The sequence below is a fragment of the Mastomys coucha genome, unplaced genomic scaffold (genome assembly GCF_008632895.1).
Source record: "Mastomys coucha isolate ucsf_1 unplaced genomic scaffold, UCSF_Mcou_1 pScaffold18, whole genome shotgun sequence".
NCBI classification, from domain to species: domain Eukaryota; kingdom Metazoa; phylum Chordata; class Mammalia; order Rodentia; family Muridae; genus Mastomys; species Mastomys coucha.
This window is the reverse complement of record NW_022196900.1, coordinates 34,508,845-34,527,348: the sequence shown is the minus strand read 5'-3', so window position 1 is coordinate 34,527,348 and position 18,504 is coordinate 34,508,845. Positions and strand designations below refer to the sequence as shown.

At 37.1% G+C, this 18,504-nt stretch overlaps 1 protein-coding gene across 2 annotated transcripts in view; it reads right to left on the bottom strand.

The window, feature by feature from the left end:
* Positions 1-18,504, bottom strand: part of Kdm4c (lysine demethylase 4C) — a 184,391-nt gene that overhangs the window by 100,898 nt on the left and 64,989 nt on the right. For both annotated transcript variants that reach the window (XM_031377684.1, XM_031377685.1), the window contains 2 exons: positions 16,456-16,559; positions 6,644-6,781 (listed from right to left, as the gene is read on the bottom strand). In XM_031377684.1, coding sequence (XP_031233544.1) covers positions 6,644-6,781; positions 16,456-16,559 — 242 coding nt within the window. The remainder of the gene's footprint in view (positions 1-6,643; positions 6,782-16,455; positions 16,560-18,504) is intronic.

Sequence of the window (18,504 nt, the reverse complement as noted above, 5' to 3'; positions counted from 1 at the left end):
CCTGGCAGTGGTGGTGCACAACTTTAATCCCAACACTTGGGAGGCAGAGGCAGGTGGATTTCTGAGTTCAAGGCCAGCCTGGTCTACAGAGTGAGTTGAGTTCCAGGTCAGCCAGGGCTACATAGAGAAAACCTGTCTCGAAAAACAAACAAACAAAAAGGATAAAAGCAGTTAGTGGGACAACAGATACTATTAAGCTGGAACTAAAAATTAGTGGTAATTAAGAAGACAGCAGCATCACCAAGGTGAAATCTCCTGGGAAGTATTTTCTGAGAGCACAAGAAAACTGTGTTCCAGAAAAAGACCATGCTTTGACAGCCAGATTTGGTGATCTATAAGAATCACCCAGGTGGTACAGGTTTTGAAGGCATGAAGGGGTCATGGAGAGCAGCTGAGGCTTGTCACTGTGAGAGGCCAGGAAAGGCTATTAGTGAGGGTGAAGCCTCAGTGTCACCTGAGGGTCCAGAACCCAACTGGTCACGCAAAAAAAAAAAAAAAAAAAGGTTGAGGTTTAACACTGTGACAAGAACTTGTTGAAAGGCTACTAGTCAAAGTGCAGCCTAGTTGTAGTGCAACATTTTGGAGACTCCGGTAGCACTGGATGACCACCAAAACCATCAGCAGCAGAAGATTAGACTCAGCCAGAGCCTAGATTGCTACAGATGGCAGAGCAGGAGAAATAATCAAAGACCTTTGCAGAAACCAGAATATCATGTGTGGAATCCCAGACACTGGAACAAGAAGCTGTGAAGGTAAAGATGCCTTGGAGACCCCAAGATGTTAGAAATGATAGAGCCATGAAATACTGCCCGGGAAAGCTGCTAACAGGGGGTTGAAACAGCCCAGGGGAAAGAATTATGTTGTAGTCAATAAAGCTGAAAGGAGTTGGACATTAGACATAGAGATGCAGAGTTTAGAGCTTGCCCATATGGTCCTGGTCTTGCTTTTGGTCCAGAATTTCCTCACTATACTTTGAAATGGTAATGTATATCATGCGATGTTAGAAGTATGTGATCTGCTTTTTCATTTTGATTTTAGAGGGGATTACAGTTAAGAAATTGCATGATTCTCCATAGGAACTTTGAATGGTGGACTTTTAAACATTAAGACTGTGAAAGATGGGCTGGCAAAATGGCTCAGTGGGTAAAAGCACTGACTGCTCTTCTGAAGGTCATGAGTTCAAATTCCAGCAACCACATGGTAACTCACAACTACCCATAATAAGATCTAACGCTCTCTTATGGTGTGTCTGAACTCAGCTACAGTGTACTTATATATAATAATAAATAAACCTTTAAAAAAATAATAATTAAAAGAAAGAAGACTGTGGGAACTTTTGAAGTTGAACTATATCCATTGTGCATTGTTATAACAGCAAGCCTCTGAAGACCAGGGAGTGGAATGTGGTGGTCTGAAGAGGTTTAGCCACCATAGATTCATGTGTTTCAATGCTTAGCCATAGGGAATGGCACTATTTGGAGTATGGTCTTATTTATATAGGTGTTATCTTGTTGGAGGAAGTGTGTCACTGTGTAGGCAGTCTCCTATGCTGAAGCTCTGCCCAGTATGGAATCAGAGCCTCCTCCTGGCTGTCTGTGGGAGACAGTTCCCTCCTGCTGCCTATGGATCAAGATGTAGAACTCTTGGCTTCTCCAGCACCATATCTGCACACTGCCATGCTTCCTGCCATAATAATAGACTGAATCTCTGGAACTGTAAATCAGCCTGCAGTAAATACTTTCCTTTAAAAGAGTTATCCTGATCATGGTGTCTCTTCACAGCAATGAAACCCTAAGACACAAGCCAACAAAAAACACTGGTAAATGGTCCTGAAGGAAATAAGGAACAAGAATATCAAATTGTCATAGTTTGAATAGGTTTGGCACCCATACACTCATATGTTTGAATGCTTGGACCACAAAGTGACACTTTTAGGAGGAAGTGTATGACTATAAAAGTGGGCCTTGAAGTTCTATGCTAACGTTCTGCTCAGTGTAGAAGAGATCTTCCTCCTGGCAACCTCAAGAGCTTTCTCCTTGATGCTTTTGAATCAAGATTCAAAACTCTCTGCTCCTCCATCACCATGTCTACCTGCATGCTGCCGTGCACCCTGCCATGATAATGAACTAAACCTCTAAACGGTAAGCCAGCCCCAATAAAATGTTTGCCTTTATGTCGAGGTGTCTTTTCACAGCAATAAAACCCAAACTAAAGCATGGAGCACTAGGGACCTCTTGGAAACAGGGATGATCAAACTAAGCTGCAGCCCACTCTGCTGTCCAATCCACAGCAAAGTTAAGAGTTTTAAGTCAACTGCTATGCAGACTTTGCGTGACAGCAGTATTTGAGGCGAAGGCTTCAAGGAAGCCAGTCTCCAAGCCCCTGCACTGCCTCCTGGCACCCCTAACTCAGAGGTAGCCCAAATATGTCCTTGCGAACTTGCGTGCTAGGTGCCCACCAAGATATGATTTATTAACAGCTAGACAAAATTGGACATTGCTCTCTGACCCTTACCAATGTTCCAACATCTTAACCAAACCCTGACCTGGAATTTACCCACCCAGACTAATTGCCTCTGGCATTGTGGGTAGGGCATTGAAGCTTACAGAATGGGAAACTTATCCCAGGGTTAGAATCCTCATTCTCAGTCATGTACTGCAGTTGAACCACTCCTAGGAATTAGCAAAAGACATGCCTCTACTTGCATTCAGCAATCGAGATTCAAGCCTCTACCCTCTGGGCTGACGCACCCCCCCACACACACTCGGCCTGGCCCATGCAGCCCGTGCTAGGAGCCCAGGGGCTCCAGCAGAGGCTCTGCACCAGTCCAGAGGAGATGGCTGCTGTCTTAGACCCAGTGTGTTTCAGGTGGCCTCAGATATGCCTCGACTACTGAGCTGTCAGATTTTTCATTCCTCGTTTGCAATGATTGTAAAAGTCTCATGCCATTTTTAAGAAATATATTGAGATAGCACACTTCTTGTGTCATGTCTATCACATGCTGAATCCCTTGCACATCTGGCCAGAACTAGAGCTCTCCGCTGAAACCCCATCTGTGGCAGTCAACACTGTAAAAAAGAACATCCTACTTGAAAGACTGAGAAATAAGCTCTGAAATAGTCTCCAAATCAAAAAAATTCAGTTTAATATCAAACCTCAAAAGACTCATAGCAATTTGGAAGAGGTAATGATTTGACAATAATCACGGGATAGGACTTCTAATCAACCAAAGCCAGACCTTAAGAATGAAGTTTTTGGGCTGGTGAGATGGCTCAGTGGGGAAGAGCACTGACTGGTCTTCGGAAGGTCATGAGTTCAAATCCTAGCAACCACATGGTGGCTCACAACAATGAGATCTGACGCCCTCTTCTGGTGCGTCTGAAGACAGCTACAGTGTACTTACATATAATAAATAAATCTTTAAAAAAAAAAAAAGAATGAAGTTTTCTTCACTGCATAACTATAAGTCAATAATCATTTCAGTGGAAACCAATAAAATATCATGAGAAATCACTACAGCAGCAGAAGGGACAAGGCAAGCAGTATTGGACCTGGGCAGTACCCTCTATTCTCACCTCTGGGCTCCAGAACAGCACTAACGTGAAGCAAGCATAGTCTCAGTACGTGGAGCTTTCTTCTCTTTCAACAAGCCATATAGAATAGTGACAGATTTCTCTACCAACCACACCTGATAGCTTATAATCAAGAATCTCCAAACAAAGAAAATGGCTAGTTACTTTTCATTAAAAATAACCTTTTGTAATAATCCTTTTCTGAGACATCAAATCAGAAACTTGGAATAATGTGAGGTTACATATTTTAGAGTGTATGAATGAATGATTTATATAAATAGGATGTATACATTATAAAGAAGATTCAGAATACTCATGTTATGCTATACTCATCCATTATTGTTGTATCTCCAGAGACTTTTATCACATACTTTTACATTCCACTCAAGCCATATGAAAAGAAAAGCAGGAGCCCCAACTCCTTGCATAGCTGTGAGGAAGCAGCAGTCTGTTTACAAAAGTAACAAAAAAATTTTACTCAAAAACATCTACAAGTCATGAGTTCTACCATTTAGAAAAAAATAACGGAACAAATAATAAGACTAAAATTATGGGATTCCACAAAGCTAAAAGCCTGTTTACTACAATCCATAATTAACCCATACATTGCATCAGTGATGAGCAAAAGAGCCTAAAACAAAATTTCAAATGGACAAAAATTATATATAATTTTTTAAATTTAAGGTGATCTACCTTGGATATATCAAAAGAATAGAGACAAAAAAAGTCTAAAAGAAACTCATATCACATTTTAGTATAAGAAAAGCAATTGACAAAGAATAGAAATCATAATACTAAGGTAATAGAAGATTTCATAGACTACTGAAACTTTAAAAACTTTATATTAAAAGGTTAAGTTCTTGTTTTTAAGCAGATACCAGTTTCTTAGGCAATGTAGATTCTCAATTATTATTCATCATTTGCTAACTTGTACTCGTTTATAGGCAGATAATTAGGTTAGCTTAATCTAAAATCTCTAAAATCTGTGTATAACCTTGTATGAAAAAATGTAAGCTCACAGGAGCCTGATATAGCTGTCTCCTGAGAGGCTCTGCCAGTGACTGACAAATATAGAGGTGGATGCTCACAGCCATCCATTGGACTGAGCACAGAGTCCCCAATGGAGGAGTTGGAAAAAGGACTGAAGGAGCTGGAGTTGTCTGCAACCCCATAGGAAGAACAAGAATATCAACCAACCAGACAACCCAGAGCTAAACCACCAACCAAGGAATACACACACATGAAGGACCCATGGCTCCAGCAGACCCATGGTAGCAAAGGATGGCCTTGTCGAGCATCAGTGGGAGAAGAGGCTCCTGCTCCTGTGAAGGCTTGATGCCCCAGTGTATGACAATGTGACAGTGGAGGGGCAGGAGGTGGGAAAAGGATTTTTGGTTGGGGGGGGGCAGGCAAGGGGGGTAACATTTGAAATGTAAATTTAAAAAATATCCAATTAAAAAAAAAAACAAAAAGACAAACAAAACAAAAAAACAAAAATGTAGGCTTGAACATTGCTTGTCCTGAAGTAACTATATACTGGATTCAGAAAGGTCTGCAGAACTGGAGCCTGTCAATCAGCAAGGAAAAGACCCTACTCTTACAACTCTACAGAAGTAAATTTAGCTATTTTAAATGAGCCCATAGAATCATTAATATATTTGAATGCTTGGTCCCCACTTGGTACAAGCATTTAGGAATGATTAAGAGGCATGTCACTGGTTTTGTGGTTTCAAAGCCCAACTCTATACCTCTTACAAGCTTTCGCTACAGCTCAAAGCAAATGTTCAAAGCAAAGCCAAGTCACCTGGCCCATAGGAATAAAAGGGTGAGGGAAATACCTACAGAGGACATGTGGAACACTTTAAGTTAGCTATCCTAATGTGTGTATCAATAGTTATGTGCCGAACAAAATAAAGTGTCCAAAACCAAATAAAAGGGTAATATAATGAGTGAATTTCATGTGCATATGATTTCTCCCCTTACAGAAAATCTATAAAGAAGACTTTCTAATTTTGTTGAAAAATAAATTACTTTCCTGAATATACATATCATATCTAGCAAGAACAGAAAAATTGGGCTTAAATCCACTTCTGTAACACCTGAGTCAGCTAAGGTTGTAAGGTATACCAACATCCACAATTCTTCACTGGTGCCTTCCACTCCTACTACAAAAATGTGGGAAAACTATCTCATTGCTAATGGCTATAAACAAGAAGGAAATGTCTTATTTTGGTCAATACCACCCAATAATTTTGAAGCCTGTAATAAAAAAGCACTAAGCCATTTTTCTGATGATCCAAATGTCTACAATAGCTTACTTATTCTGCCAAATTGAAAGATGCAAAAAGCATAACATCACAGTACAACTTCATGTTTATGGCAAGACTTCAACACAGAAGAAAACATTTCATTTCAATGCAAGCATTGAACAGATATTTCTAGACAGATACTAAATACCTAAGTTAAATCAGGATCAGATAAACCTAAACAGTCCCATACCCTAAAGAAAGAGAAGCAGTCATTGAAAGTCTCTCACCAAATAAAGGCCAGGACCAGATGGGTTTAGTGCAGAATTCTATCAGATCTTCAAAGAAGATCTAATATCAATACTCTTCAAACTATTCCACAAAACAGAAACAGAAACACTACTCAAATCATCCTATGAAGCCACAGTTACATTGTGTACTCTCTCTTAGAGATGGAATAGTTTCTGTCTAATCAGGAGCCTGTCACAATTTCCTTTCATAGACTTCTTAAGAGATTTTTTTTCTACTTCTATCGTGTTTAATGTTACAAACAGATTTGAAAAACTGTTTGAGTACATACATATTACTTTTAGTTTCAGAAGATATCATGTATATTTAAGAGGTATATAACTCTTATAAGTTATTTTGATGTCTTAAAAATGTCAAATTCAGGAAGGAGTGGCCATTCGTCGTATGAAAAGTAAATATAGTCTACCTAGCAAAACTTACTGTAGTGAGAGGCACAGTGTGAAAGGGGGAACACTACTGCTGCACATGTTCTTCGGGTAAATACTGTATATGTTTCACTTTTCAGGAGAAACTTACCAATTTAGCTACCTTCCCATAGTCAATCCATCTGACAGTAGCAAAATTTGTAGATTCAGCACAATTGAAACCATGATTAAAACCGGCATGATATCCATAAGGAAAAGTGATCATAAACTCTCCAGCCTCCTGGGTGATCTGTGGAGTTTGAGGAGATAGAATGTTCAATAACTTTCCAAATAATTTAATGATTAGTATATATTTCCATTTTCTTTTTTTACACCAAAAAAAAAAAAAAAAAACTGTCAAAATATCACAACTATTTTAAAATAACAGAAGTCCTGGATGTTGATATGGCTCAGTGGTTAACAGTGCCTAATGACTTGATCAATCTCTGGACAACAATGCAAACAGTGTATATTGTTAGAGGTCACAGAATTGAATGTGAACATCTCATCTGCAGATACAGCATAGAAAAAAAGATTTACTATTGCCATCTATGATCTACATGTCTCTCCAAATTGTGGTATTTTATTTATCATTACTGCTTCTTCCAGACATCCTATATATTCTTGATGGTAAGCCTACTACTAGTGTTGAACACATACTTATGGATAAAAAAGTTACTATTAGAACAAACATAAAGTATCTACAGTGATTTCCAGTCCTGAACACCAACTATACTTGGCAAAAGAATGAATAAATAAACAACATGAAATGAGAACCAAAAGAATAATAGTCAGGGACAAGATTGTCAATTGTGTCAATTGTCACAACTATTGACAATAGTTGGTGAAAAGACACCAACTATTATTTAGTATGTTTTTTAAACAAAAATGTGAAGTAAGAATTTAAAAAATCTTAAAGAAATGAAAAAAATTTCTTCACAATTCAGTTCTCACTGCCCAAAGATCTCTCTAAAACATTTGAAACAAAGCCCAAGTAATGTTGTATTTGAAGTTACTGAGCAAAAGGAATATTCATTCATTATCTTACCATTTCAGTTCTAAAATGTTGGGAAGTAAGCGAATCATGTAGAGATGTGTATTTAAATATTTAGCAGTCAAACCATATAAATATAGAAGTATATACTGCAGTCAAGCTGCCACCTTGGCCTTGTCAGTTGTTGATTGTGAAATGTCCTACAACTAGATTACTGGCCCAGTTTAAGGAAAGCCAAATTAGTACAACAAACCCACAACTAAAGAAAGAAATTCACATGCCCAGGTTAAATCCCATTAAATACCACAAACAAAAACAACGTGAGTGGCCAAAATAGCATGTCCCTTATCAAATTCATTACTCCTATACAAACACCAGGACAGAGAATTTAAAAGAAAATTTATAAACAATCATAAACTTTACATAAAACTACCAGGAATTTTACAATGGTATATATGAATACTTCACTTAACTCCAAAGGAAAACAAAAAGACCTTGTATTCATATCTAATACAAACTCAAACGTGAACAAAATAACAAAGATAATTCAGAATTTGAAAATTGAATTTAATAAGGAGGTAGAAACACTGAAGAGAATACAAGCTAAAATTAAAACTTGAATTCAACCATTCAATATCTTGATTAGAAAATTCAGAAGCTTTAAAAACAGAGTAGGTCAAGCATAAGAGACTATCAAGACACAAAATGAATGATACTGGCAAAAAAGAAAAAGAAAAAGGAAGAAGAAAGAAAGAGAGAGAGAGAGACAGAGACAGAGACAGAGACAGAGAGACAGAGAGACAGAGAGAAGAAAAATAGAAAAAATTTAGAAAGGATAAAAACATACAGAAAATGTGGTATACTATTAAAATTCCTAATCATCAAATTAAAGGCATAGAAGAGAGACAAGACAGCATGATACTGGGGCTTTATAGGAATTCAGGAGTTCTCCTTCTGGTTGTGTTGTGTTGTATTATATTGTATTTTTAAAAGTTTAAGAAGCACAAAGTAACTACCAACTGTAGGCAAAGGGAGTAATAATTAGTCTCTTCTTATTTGCTAACCAATATTACAAAGTAGTCAGCCCAGAAACCACATATACAAAAACAATTCAACCAGATATATTTGTAAATTAAGCAAAAATATAGATATGTACATAACAATAATATTCACAGAAAGAGAGGCTCTCAATTTGAGAGTGGCAATAATGGGAGGGCTTAGAGGAAGGGAATCTAGGAAATGATAAAGAAAAAAATGGAAGGGGAAAAGTGATATAATTCTATTTTAATTAAAAATGTAAAAATAAAATATAAGAGGAATTTTATTAAAAATAAGAATCTTACAATAGGATGTAAAACCCTTTATATAGATTATTTTTCAATTACTTAGAATAACTAACAGTAATCATTACTGTTATCTCTATTTTAGAGGTAAAAAAAACAAAAACAAACAAACAAAAAAAAAACCAAAGTAAAACTCTAAAAATAATGTAACAAAAACAAGGAGTGAGCCTAATAGATTTAATTCTACAACTGATGTCACCGGTTCCTATGACGTCACAGAATAAACTATTTGAGGAACGATATGTTATCATGTGTCTTGCATCAAATGAAGGTAGAAAACAGAAGTGGACACAATTCCACACAAAGTCTATTGTCAATAATTAATTACTGGTACCTCATCTTGCAAGTTAAATTCCTCCTGCTACTTTCTATTAAAGCCACAGAAACCAACATAGCCAGTGAAATACTGTGTAGTAGCAGAGAATCTGAAGCAAGGAAAGAATTCAGTGCAGCATGTGCCTCCTTCCCAAAGGCTGGAAGAAGGAATGGTTTTAAAAACCACAAAGGTTGGGGGCTGGAGAGATGGCTCAGCGGTTAAGAGCACCCACTGGCTGTCCTGAGTTCAAATCCAAGCAACTACATGGTGGCTCACAACCATCTGTAATGAAATCTGATGCCCTCTTCTAGTGTGTCTGAAGACAGTTACAGTGTATTTACATATAATAGTAAATAGATATTTGGGCCAGAGCAAGTGGGGCCGTATAATAAAACAAAAATAAATCTTTAAAAACAAAAACCCACAAAGGTTTTGTCTTAGGGTTTCACTGCTGTGAAGAGACAATATAACCACAGCAAAGAATTCTTACAAAGAAAAACCTTTAATTTGGGCTACCTTACAGTGTCAGAGCTTTAGTCCCTTATTCTCATGGCAGGAAGCCTGGCAGTGAGGAGGTAGACATTGTGCTGGAGAAGGAGCTGAGAGTTCTAACATCTTGATCCAGAGGAAGAGACTGTGTCACACTGGGTGTAGCTTTAGCTTATATGAGACCTTAAAACACACCCCCACAATAGCATACTTCCCATAAAAAGGCCCCATCTACTCCAACAAGGCCACAATTCCTAATATTGTCACTTCCTATGGACCAAGCACTCAAACAAATAAGTCTATGAGAGCCCTACCTACTTAAACCATTGCGTTTCAAGCCCCCAAACTTAATCATGGTGAAAATAGCCTAATGTACACTACTGATAATATAAATAACCTTCTTGATCATAGGACTTTACTACCAACACCTAAACCAACTCTAATCTTCAGGTGATTTGCTTCCCTTAATAAATGATAGGCAAACATACTACCATTTAACTATGTTTATCAGACCTTGCATGTTTTTATACAGCATTTCCCAATGTGCCTGTACTGGCTGGTTTTGTGTGTCAACTTGACACAGGCTGGAGTTACCACAGGGAGTTTCAGTTGGGGAAGTGCCTCCATGAGATCCAGCTGTGGGGCATTTTCTCAATTAGTGATCAAGGGGGTAGGGCCCCTTGTGGGTGGTGCCATCTCTGGGCTGGAAGTCTTGGGTTCTATAAGAGAGCAGGCTGAGCAGGCCAGGAGAAGCAAGCCAGTAAGGAACATCCCTCCATGGCCTCTGCATCAGCTCCTGCTTCCTGACCTGCCTGAGTTCCAGTCCTGACTTCCTCTGGTGATCAACAGCAATGTGGAAGTGTAAGCTCAATAAACCTTTTCCTCCTCAACTTGCTTCTTGGTCATGATGTTTGTGCAGGAAAAGAAACCCTGACTAAGACAGTGTCTCAACTGGTTTCAAACTCATATTGTCCCTGAATTTGTGTATTATTGTGTGCTGAGATTACCAACCTTATGATGCCACACCTTCTTAAGAAAAGAGTTTTCTTTTTTCGTTGTTTTTTTGAGACAGGGTTTCTCTGTATAGCCCTGGCTGTCCTAGAACTCACTCTGTAGACCAGGCTGGCCTGGAACTTAGAAATTTGCCTGCCTCTGCCTCCCAAGTGCTGGGATTAAAGGCGTGCGACATCAATGCCCAGCAAGAAAGAATTCTCTAACCTGGATAACATAGTCCATTCCTTCTGACAGGCACATATTAGGCTTTAAGTTGCCTTTTAAGTACTTAAGTAGAATATTTAGGAAGCAACTGTCAATTAATTTTTAAAAAGCAGATGGTCATACATACTAAACCCACAAAAGCAGGTCTGGCCAAGTCTCAGTCTGGCAGGAGTACCTCTCAGTGTCTGCCCTTTACCACTATCTCTAATGTGACTGTCAGCTTCTCCCTATAACTGAACCAGATGCAAATAATGTATATACAACTTAGAGCCAATATTATGTTCTGTTTTCTCCATGGATTTAAGCATATAGGTAAACATGTTCATCACCAGGTGAATATATTTACTGCATAGCTGCAGCATAGACATTGCTTCAGCTATGTAGTAAACCCAAATGATCTGCTCAAGCTGAATGAAAAATCCTATTTTGAACAAAGCTTTGCGCTTAAAAGAAGATAACACTGAGAACTTTGTTATGCTGGGCTGTAGTTCCTTTTTATCTCAAAGGAGCTAGTTCTCCAGCCGGGCAGTAGTGGCACATGCCTTTAATCCCAGAACATGGGTGGCAGAGACAGGCTGATTTCTGAATTTGAGGCCAGCCTGGTCTACAGAGTGAGTTCCAGGACAGCCAGGGTTACACAGAGAAACCCTATCTCAAAAAAAAAAAAAAAAAAAAAAAAAAAAAAAAAGGGGTCGGGGGGGGAGCTAGTTCTACTCCTTGCCAACCTGTGGGAACCCCTCCTCAAGATAGTTCATGGACTTTCCCTTTCACCATGCCACAAGGCCCACCCAGCTCTCTGAGGTGTCCCACAAACAACACAACTTAGGTCCACTCCTTACTTCAAAGATTCTTCCTGAACACATTCCTGAGCCAGTGGCTAGGCTTCCTCCTTCCTATCCCATAGTCCTACACTGCTCCTCAAGAACACAAGAAGTTCTTGTGCAATGCACCCTCAAGCTCCTATGGGAGCTCCCTCTACAACCCATCAGTTAGGTACATCTCCCTTCTCAAAGACAAGAGGTAGATATCATTCTGCCATACCCTATATGCTTTCTAGGATCTTATCTCTAAATGCTGCCAGACTATCAAGGCCCTCCAGGTTCTTCCATTCTCACCACTCAAAATACAGTGATAGCTACTTCCCACAATATAAGCTTTCCCCTTCTCCAGGATCTTACTCCCTAATGCTCCAAGATATCCCCTACCCCTAACAACCCCGGGGTGGGGGGAGGTTCAAGGTCTCTACACCTATCTTCAACTTACACAAAGCTGTGCAACAGTTTTGAGTCCTGCACTAGAAGGCACCAGAATGATGGAGCAGCATGAAATGTGCTGGTCAGTGTTTGTTCCCAAAGACACCAGTACACTTTCCAATAAAGACTAGGAATAGAAACTGCAAACTCTTAATACAAAATGGGTCTAAGAAAGTACCACTAAATTCAACAAAGTGACAGGTATAATAATACTTAACATTAATGCAATCATTCTCCAGAAAAAGAAACAGATGAGCAGACTGGACTAGAAAACACATACATCTTATGATTTCCTCCACAAAACATTTTCTACTATCTTAAGGTAATGAATGAAAAGAAGGGTACTTGAAGCAAACAAAACTAATAAAAACAAAGGCTTAGCTTTTAATATCTAACAAAATAGACTTCAATCCAATATTAATCAAGAATGATGAGGAAGACCATATAAATCCTAGGATGGTATTTTGTAAATACTTACGCACCAAGCACAGGCGCACCCTTCATGAAAGATAGACTACTACATCTAAAATATGCAATAACTCTAACAGTGATTGTAGGTGACTTTAATACTCCATTCTTACCAAGAAATCATGTTGACTAAGACAAACAGAGAAATGATGGATTTAAGTGGCATTACAAATCAAAAGGATGTAAAGGATATTTTAGAACACTCTAGAAGGCACATTCTTCTAAGTAGCCTATGGAACCTTTTCCAAATATGTCAGATAATTCTACAAGGAAAAGTTTATAGTTGTAAGTTTCTACAGTAAAAAATTTAGGAGCTCTCAAATTAGTAACTTTAGGATGTATCTGAAGACCTTGAAACAACAAGAACAGGCAAAACCAAACCAGTGGATTAGAATAGACAACAAAAGTTGGGTATGAAATCAATGAAAGAAAAACAAATAAATTAAAAAAAAATAAATGAAGAGTTTGTTATTTAAAAAGATAAAAAAGATTGACAAAACTTTAGCTAATTAAGCAAAAGAGAAGATGCAATGTAATAAAGTAAGAAATGATCAAGATACTGAGGAAACTCAGAGAATCATGAAGGGCATACTTTAAAAGGGAAACACTAAAAGAAAGAAAGAAATTTTTTAAACTAATTCTTTTTTTTTAAAGATTTATTTATTGTATGTGTGCACACTGTTGCTATCTTCAGACACACCAGAAAAAGGGTATCAGATCTCATTATAGGTGGTTATAAGCTACCATGTGGTTGCTGAGAATTGAACTCAGGACCTCTGAAAGAGCAGTCAGTGCTCTTAGCCATTGAACCATTTTTCCAGCCCAATAATTATTTTTTTTAAGAAGCATGTGATTTTTCCAAAGTTAAACTTAGATTAAGAAAATAATATAAACATACCTGGGACAATCAAGAAAATAGATATAGGAACTGAAAATCTTCCAACTTTTAAAAAGAACTCAGGCCAGGTGTACTAAGAGCAAAATTCTATCAAAATATTCATAAGAGAACTATTAACAATACTCTTCAAATTATTTGATAAAATATGAAAGGAAGAGACACTTTGATTTTTTTTTTTACATGTCTAGTACTATCCTGATAACAAAAACCAATAACACACCTTAAAAAAAAAGAAAAAGAAAAAAAAAAAGGTTGCAATGCAATTCCCTTTATAAACATGAAAGGAAAAATTCTCAAAAAAATTCAAGAACACATGAAAAAAGTCACTGACCATTATCAAGTAGGCTTTATCACAGAGATGCAAGGATAATTATGTATATATGCATAATATATATATATATATATATATATAATCAATAAACATAATCCACCACATAAACAAGACTAAAGATACTTCATTCAGAATAATAGAATATACTCAGAAAAGGCCTTTGACAAAATCCTTTCATGATAAAAGTCTTAGACAGTGTAGGAATACAGGAGATAGATCTCAGTATTATAAAGGTAATTTACAGGAAGCCTACAGGTAACATCTAGCTAAATGGAAAACAAAGTCACATCATTTCCATTAAAGTCAGTAATGAGACTAGAATAGCCATTATATTTACCCATCTTGGATAAAGTCCTTATATTCTTCACAAGAGCAGCAAATGAAGATAAAGGATAGAGAAGTAGGAAGGAGAGATGCCTAAGAACCAATATTTAAGCATGGTATAGTTCTATATATAATAGACCCCTAAGACTACAGTAAAACTGCTGCAGATGATAAAAAATTCAAAAGAATTTCAAAAACAAAAATCAAGCGTTGTTTGTAGCAGTAACAAAAATACTGCCCCCCTCCCCACGGGGGACAGAAAAAGTCTAATCTAAAAACATATTAAAAAAAGAACGAGGTAAATTTTAAAAATAATTATATGAATCAAACTAGCTAGGGACCTGAAAAACTTGTACAATGAAATATTTAAGGAAAGAATTGAGGAAGATAACATAGGATTAAAAGAACTCTCATGTTCATGTATTGGTAAGTTTAACTCTTATACTATCAAAGGCAACATCTAGATTCAATGCAATTCCTATCAAAATTTCATGCAATTCTTCACAGAAATTAAAGAAAAGAATCACAAAATTCATACAAAAACACGAAAGACCTGGGATAGCCAAAATAACATTAAACAATACAAACACTGCTAGATGCTTTACCATCATTGAATTCAAATTATACTATAGAGTTGTGGTAATAGAAACAGTACTACAATGGCATAAAAACAAACACATTGATCAATGGAATAAAACTGAGAGCCAGATGTGAGCCCATCTGCTACAGCTATTAACAAAGAGGTCAGAAGCAAACTGGGAGAAAAGACAGCATCTTCAAAGGATAGTACCCGTCAAACTTGATATGTACTCTTAGAAGAAATTAGATATTAATTTTGACCGTACACAAAAGTTAACATCCATGTATGAAAAACTTCAACATAAGACCTGACATCATAATTTAATAGGAAATGCACTTTAATTTATAAACACATGAAAGAGCTTTCTGAGTTCAAGGCCAGCCTGTTCTACAGAGTACAGAATGAGTTTCAGGACAGCCAGGGCTACACAGAGACCTATCTCAAAAACATGACAAAAGACAAAAAAAAAAGAAAAAAGAAAAAAGAAAAAAAAAGTCTAACATCCTTACTCATCAAAGGAATGAAAACTGAAACTAGTTTGAAACTCATCTTACCTCCATTAATGACAACAAACCTGCTATGATGTGAGGAAAGAAGTATAAGCTGGTATGAAAATCAGTAAGGAAGTAACTGAAAAAGCAAGAAGCAGATATGCCTTCTGGCCCACTTACAGCATATCCGGTATATTCTCAATGGAATCTATGTCTTACTACAGAATATTTGGTGTTCCTGCTCCTTGCTGTGGTATCATCCATAATGCCTACGAGAAAAAAGCAGCCTAGAGACCTACCAACCTAAGAATGTGTACAGAAATGTGCTATAAATAGAATGCTATTCTTTCAGCAGACCTGAGTATAGTGCTTAGAACCATGTTAGGGGACCCACAACCACCTGTGAACTCTACATTCAGTGAATCTGATGGCCTCTTCTGGCTTCCAGGGATACCATCACTGACTTGCACTGACTTGACTGAGTCAACTCAGAGTATCTATATCATATACCCTCCCTGCAAGGTTTAGATTTTATCATTATGGAAGAGAGGACAGAAAGAAAGATAAGAGCCAGAGATAGTACATATCTACTGAAAAACCTATCTGCCAGACATGACAACACCATTTCACACATGAGCTCAGAGCAGCTGTAATTCGTATAAACAAAGACATGTACAAGATCATATAAGCCACCAAATTGGTATGGATGGAAAAGGAGATGATGAAGTTCTACCACAGGAGCTACTGGCAACGGATGTCTGCTTTTTTGTTTTGCTTTTTAACTGTGGCCCTCAAGAATCTACCCATCCTCCAGTACATGGTTCTACAGCCATGTACATGGAAGTATTCCTAAGTAGGCTCTGTGAGTTTTTAAAAAAGAGTAAAAAGAAAGGACATTATACTTGGAGGAAAAAGTGACGATGGGTTAGGGGAAAAATAGTGGGATGCGAAGAAATAGTGGGTGGATATTATATTTATGTAGAAATACTCCAACAAAAAAAATAAACATGTATAAATCTGAGTAAATACACTTTAAAATAAAATATTTAATTAAGATATAAATTAATTACTGATGCTATAAAACATGAGCTTAAATTTCTCCTCACCTGTCCTAAGTGTTATTTAACAATCCAAGACATGTTTTGACATTTTAAACTCTTCTTAAATACAAATCCTATGATATGAGAAATCTACTTGTGGGAGTCAAACAGAAACAGACCTTGTCAAAGGGAATGCCATACTTCTTCAGCACCGAGGGGGAAATCAGTGTCATCTTGTGGCGGAGAAATGCATCACAGCCTTGTGAGCTACTGGGGAAAAAACCTAAAGATCAACAGAGATACAGTCAGGTAAAAGAGTATTTCAGAGAGGATTTCAAATACACTTCAATTCTAATGTTCTAATACCTCTTACTAAGTATCAGCCCAAGTCCTAATCCATAAAAAGTGATATATATGTCAAAAAGGTTGATTTTTTTAAACTATTGACCCAGAATTACATTTATACATTGAAAATCACTAAATCTGAAGAATTTCAATTCGGCACATATTTGAAATGCAGTTGCCAAATATATATTAAGTTATTGTTCAAACTTACTGGTCAAGTAGAAACTGAGATTAAGAACACCTGTACTAGCCAAATCCCTCAGTGGGGACTCTGAGAACTAACCATTCTGAAAGCACTGTCTCAGGTCTCAAAGACCTGAGACACCATATGCACCAAATACTTCCCTATCTTTCTTTTTATTTCACACTAACCACTACTAAGTTACAATATCCTACAGTAACTATGTTTGGCAACAATTAATTAAATATCAAATTTGAAATATCAAAGTCACAGACAGGATTTTACTTTATGGTATTTTTAGATTTTATTTTATGTATATGAGTACACTGTACCTGCCTTCAGACACATGAGAAGAGGGCATCAGATCCCATTACAGATGGATGTCAGCCACTATGTGGTTGCACGGAATTGAATTCAGGACCTCAGGAAGAAGAGTCAGTGCTCTTAACCTCTGAGCCATCTCTCTAGCCCCAACACAGACAGGATTTTAATATGTCTAACATAAAAAATTGATATATTTCTTAAATGATAGATTTCCCCTTGCAAGCATGTTATAAGTATTTGAAAATATCATACTATACCATAAAAACATTCATAATTACTATATACCAATTTTATAATATTTTAGAGGCTGCAGAGAGGATTAAACTGTTAAAAGCACTTGCAAAGGACCCAGGTTTGTTTCATAGCCCCAATACAGCGGCTCACAACCACCTGTAACTCATGTTCCACAGGGTCTGATGCCATCTTCTGACCTCCACATCACCAGGAATACACATGGTGTACATTCATACATATATGCAAGCAAACATTCATATACATAAATAAAATAATCTTAATTTAAAAAAATCCCATCTGAGTAAATATAACGCACATGATTGGAAACTTGCCTTCCAAGCCTATTTTGAGGAGCTTTGAAGAAAGGAAGCTAAACATTAAGGAAATCTTTTTATTCAACAATGTATTAAATATTCACTCAGCAGTGTATTATGCTTTAGTTCATGGCGGATTTTCTCCATCACTGCTTTCAATCTAGCTGAGGCATGCTGTCATTACCTTGGTGATACAGGGAGAGGAAAATAAAAACTGGCATATTTGATGTTTTATTCAGCCCTTTCTCCTTCAAAGGATAAGCAATCTTACCAGAGAGTGGAAAACAAGTCACAATGAGGAGAAGTACAAAGAGAAGATAGAGGAAAATGAAAGAGGACAGATCCCGAGGAAACAAGAAGACACCAGAAATGATGCACGTACACTGTGGGAGGAAGTAAAGGTACTATGTGATCTCATATCTAAAATGAAGGGAAGACTTGCCTATGCTCTACACACAACTCAGAGTAGATTACTTTGATGAAAAACTCAATAGTATTCAACTAGTTAGGAAAAAAAGTATGGTTTAATTTTGTGTTAGACTGAATTTCCGATATCCTCAGCCACACCATGCCTATGAGCAACAAGGTAGACATAAATGATTAATCCTCAATCATCATAATGGTGTAGAATAAATTCACAGAAATTTTAGATAACTGTAATGTTTGTTTATTCTACAGTGGGGACCAAAGCCACACAGCTCACACAGACAGACAGACAGACAGACAAATAGACAGATCGAGAGCAAATAGCTAATATACAGACAAAAGAATTTTTTTTTTTTTGGTCTCTTCCCCTTACAGCTTTTAATACTCTTTTTTTTTTTTTTTTT